Raw genomic sequence first — 4,362 nt, forward strand, 5'->3', positions numbered from 1 at the left:
CCAATTTTGAACCAAGTTCGTTTCGACGGTATATTTCTTCTGGTAATCACGATGAATGAAAACCCGTTTCAATATCTCTGATTTCCTTTGAATTTGAGGAATTATACCATAAATGGAACATAATTTTGAAACGGGCGTTATTGACAGAAAACGATTGATGAGCACAGATTTAATGGATGTTTTTTTTTTTTCAAATAATAACAAGCTAAGGAGCACCGTGCTTCGATACTTACCTTCCCTTGGTTTTGTTCTTGTTCTTCACACTGGCATCATTATTGTTACTACTTTCGCCCCGATCGCTCTCCCCACCGTTTCTGCTTCCGCCCTCGTCACCGCCTTTCTCGTTCATGATGATCTTCCGGCAGGTGTTCTGCAGCGAGCGCAGATCGTGCTCGGCCATTTCCAGCCGCTTGGTGATCGTCTGCATGGCTTCGCTTCCCGGAGCGAGGGCCACTTCCAACTGCTTGACCAGCCTCTTCAGTGCGCTCAATCGTTTCTCTCGCTCAGAAAGACTGCCATCAGACATGCCACCACCATCGGAAATGCCACTATCAGAAAGAGACCCACTCGACGAGAGCTTTAAGATTGACCGGAACGGCGATATCATGCTCCTGGAACGGATCGCTCGCATTAGAATCTGGCGACGTTTGACTTTCGATGAAACTCACCTGAAAAAGCGGCTCAGCCTTCTCGGACAGAGCTTTGACAACTTCCTTGACACTATTGACCATTTCGTCAGTCCTCCCGGCCCCGCTTTGCAGGGCCCCTTCGATCCCCTGAAGTTTGCCACGGTCCCGATCGAGGATGTCTTTGAAATCGCTCAGACCGTCCTCCAGTTGCTTCCACGTCATCATCGAACTGGACAGGTTCTCGATTCGGTTCCTTATCCTGTTGAATGATTGAAGCGTTAGATATATTGACTCATTGATCAGCGAACTTTGAACCAAATCTACATACCTCACTTCCGCCTCATCCCAGGTGGCGTACAGCATGCTTATTCCGTCCTTCAGGTCCCGATTGATTGAGCAATCCTCGCGCAGTTCATTGAGGCAATCGTAACAGGCGCCGCACTTCTGGTTGGTGCATTTGGTGAAGTTTTTGTCCCGGTCGAGCTGTTCCATCTGGGCGTCGATGCTCGAATCGTCCAGCAGTTCCTTGCGCTGCTGTTCCTGGGCCGAGACCCAGTTGTGCACGGCGGCATTCATGGTCAGCATCTTGGGCCGCTGGTTCTGGAGCACCTTGCGTTCATTCTGGTGGGGATAGAAAGAATATGGATTAGTACTGGATCGCTTGAAAGTTTGGGTTTTCGCCGTTTTTCATATCTTCGTATCTTATGGCAGAATGTCAGGCAAAAAGTTTTATCGTACCTAATTTTTAGCTCGCCCGCTTAAATTAATAAACTTGTATTCCTATAAATTTATTGACAAATCATTTGGATTGTAAACTTTGGTCAGTGTTTTTACAACTTCTTAAAAAACTTTTAAAAATAGACTACGCAGAAACCTCAAAGTACTTCTAAGGGCATTACAATAATGTCTCTTGTTTTACCTGCATTTCTAATATTTGCAACCAAATAGGACTAAAGGATAATGAAATAAGTTATGCAATGAATCATATATGCATTTATAAAGTTTTTGTTTAATGAAACCTATTATTCATAGAGTCAATCTTGCCGTTCGCGCGCACAGTTCCCTATCGAACAACCTGTAAAATTGTTGAGCAAAATCATAATGGAAAATTTGAAAATGATCCAACCAGGAATTGAATTCTCGTCCTCACGATCAGAAAGCAGACTAGTTACCACTAAGGCTAAATAGCAAAGTGATCAAATCAGAGTGTCCGTTCAAACCCAGTTTCCTAACTCACGGATTGTTTTCCGGATTACTTAAAAATTTAAACACATGACAAAATGATCCTGCGACTTGATGTTTTGGCTTTTTTATTCATACAAAATGAAATACTTGATCTAAGTTATTTATAAATTGTTTTGAATTAAATTAACCCTCTAATACCCAACCCCGCCTTTAGACGGGGTACACTTTGGAATTTTGTGTATTTTTTCGTAGATTTTATTTGTGGCTTTAACCTTGACTCATAACATGCATATAAGACAAGTTTTTTATGACTTTTGAAACTTTTTTTCTATTTTTGAAAATTGTTTGAAAAATTGTATTCCTATATAACCTAGAAATGCCTGGGGTTCATTTAACGTGTAATAATAAAATGCGAACCTTTTATATTTTTCTACGACCAACCTATTACAGAAGAAGAGCTTGGTGGTATTAAAATAATTTTAAACCTGTTTTTCCGTTAATTACACGGAAAATAAAAAATATCACAGAAAAAAATTAAAAATTTCATATTTTTAAAAGTATCCTGAAAGCTTAACGTGTTTAGAACGATTTTAGATAACGAAAAATGATATTTAGATCGAAAATATAAATTTGGGTATTAGAGGGTTAATCAAATACTGTGAGTTTGAAGCGGTTTGAACTTCGAAAGAGTTCACGAAAAAGTTTTGGATCATGAGGTATGAACGATTTGTCGAAATACCCAAAAGATCGTCCATCCTCTCACAGAAAGTTAATAGAAAATTTAAATTTATATGAACAAATTTCAACTCAGTTGATCTGAATTTGGACTATATTCCACAAAAGGGCAAAGTTTAATAGGTAATCAATTTTCTGCCTTTGACATGGCCCATCAACACTGTCCAAGTTTTTCGTCCCACTTGAGACATAGCCCGCTCAACAACTCAATGCACACTGGTTCAGAGCCGGAAAACGGCCGTTTTTTAATTTTGAAAGGGTGGTGTCTTCTGATGAGTTTGAGCTTATCTCATAATTTTGATATAAAAATATAAAAGCAAAGCAGCAAAACATAAATTTTGCTCAAATCTTCAGCAAAGTTGTAGATAATTATGATTGTTTTTTTTATTTCTTTTCATACACCAACTTTGTAAAAACGTTTGTTCAAGACATTAACTTTCTGTCTCCTCTCCTTTTAGAGTTATAAACGATTTTAGTTTAAAAAGTAGTCACAGCGGCAAAAGTAGCAACCAAACAACTTCCATCTAAAAGATACTATTTGTGACTAACGGTCAGTCATTGTTTCATTTTGTTAATAAAAGTATGCCGCATTTGACCACCTGTCATTCTCCTCCTTACTCACACCCACTTTCTCTTGAACTTTTATTGCTTTGGTTGAGAGCAGTTGTTTTAAGAGCAATACCTATAGAGATGCTCTTAAATTATAAATAACTTTCAATTACAAACACTTGTGTTAGCATATTTTTTTATTTGAAGTTATTCATAAAAATTCCTTCAATGGGCCCATTAACAGTACAGTCATCTCTCCCTTACTCGATATTGGGAGGTATCGAGTTACAGAGCACGAATGCAGTGCAACTGCGTTCCAAGGGACCATCGAGTTAGCCATGAAAACCACTACTTACTATGGTTCTCTAACTCGATGTCGAAATACGGAATATCGAGTAAGGGAGAGTTAATTGTAGTTTCTAATTAGTATTGGAACAAGATGGAACAAAATGAAACAATGCCTGATCGATATCCTAAAAGAGTATATTTCAGATGAAAGTTGTTTAGTTTGCCACTTTTGCCGCTTTCCATGGTATTTTGTAACAAAAAGTGATTGTTTTATAACTAAAATCGTTTATAACTTTAGATGAAGAAAAACAATCGTGAAGAAAAACAATCGTTTTTCGATTGTTGACAACTTTCTAGATAAAATAAACGTATTTTCTATAACCGTTTAAGAAAAAGTTATTCTAAAAATGTGATTTAGGAGTATTTCATACAAAACGCTCTGTAACTCTTGAACAAACGTTTGTACAAAGTTGGTGTCATAGGAGAAAAAATTTCAAGTATCATTATCTACAACATATTTTTATACTGCACTGCTGAGTGGAGAGATCACAAATAGTGATATAATACAGATATCCTCCAACTGTTCAGAAGACACCACCTTCCTAATATCACGTTTAGACATCGAAAACTGAAAAACGAACTTTTCACGAACTCTGATCCAGCGTGCAATGGTCTTATTAGCACTTTCTCAGCAATTCACTGATAGCTTCCTTTGTATTTGTATAAACTGTCGCGCACGCGAAGCTTTTTTATGTCCTGGGAAGACGACAAAATTTCCCATCCAAAAAAGATCAAGCTACGGAATATCATACAAAAAGAAGATATTTTTCCAGGAGTTCCTTAGGAAGTTATTCATTAAATTCATTAAAGTATTTCTATGAACATCTATTACAAAGATTTGTCTAGAATTTTCTCTAAAAATATTTCTAGAAAATCTACAGAAACTGCTGTAGGAATAGCTATTTTTCCACAAGTT

The 4,362-nt window shown here is 37.5% G+C and overlaps 1 protein-coding gene across 1 annotated transcript; it reads right to left on the minus strand.

The window, feature by feature from the left end:
* Positions 1-233: 233 nt before the first annotated feature.
* On the minus strand, positions 234-1,273 carry LOC110680625. Its single transcript, XM_021856420.1, has 3 exons — positions 958-1,273; positions 669-888; positions 234-611 (listed from the first exon to the last, which is right to left on the minus strand). The coding sequence occupies exons 1-3, from the start codon at positions 1,212-1,214 to the stop codon at positions 552-554; spliced, it is 537 nt and encodes a 178-aa protein (XP_021712112.1). The 5' UTR covers positions 1,215-1,273; the 3' UTR covers positions 234-551.
* Positions 1,274-4,362: the final 3,089 nt, after the last annotated feature.

Source organism: Aedes aegypti, unplaced genomic scaffold (genome assembly GCF_002204515.2).
Source record: "Aedes aegypti strain LVP_AGWG unplaced genomic scaffold, AaegL5.0 Primary Assembly AGWG_AaegL5_hic_scaff_166_PBJ_arrow, whole genome shotgun sequence".
Lineage (NCBI taxonomy): Eukaryota > Metazoa > Arthropoda > Insecta > Diptera > Culicidae > Aedes > Aedes aegypti.

Excerpts from the sequence above, each read along its gene's own strand:
- LOC110680625 (XM_021856420.1), bottom strand. The coding sequence starts at position 1,214 with ATGCTGACCATGAATGCCGCCGTGCACAACTGGGTCTCGGCCCAGGAA. Across the intron at positions 889-957 it reads TGGGATGAGGCGGAAGTGAG|GATAAGGAACCGAATCGAGA; the intron begins GTATGTAGATTT and ends ATCATTCAACAG. Across the intron at positions 612-668 it reads AGGCTGAGCCGCTTTTTCAG|GAGCATGATATCGCCGTTCC; the intron begins GTGAGTTTCATC and ends GATCCGTTCCAG.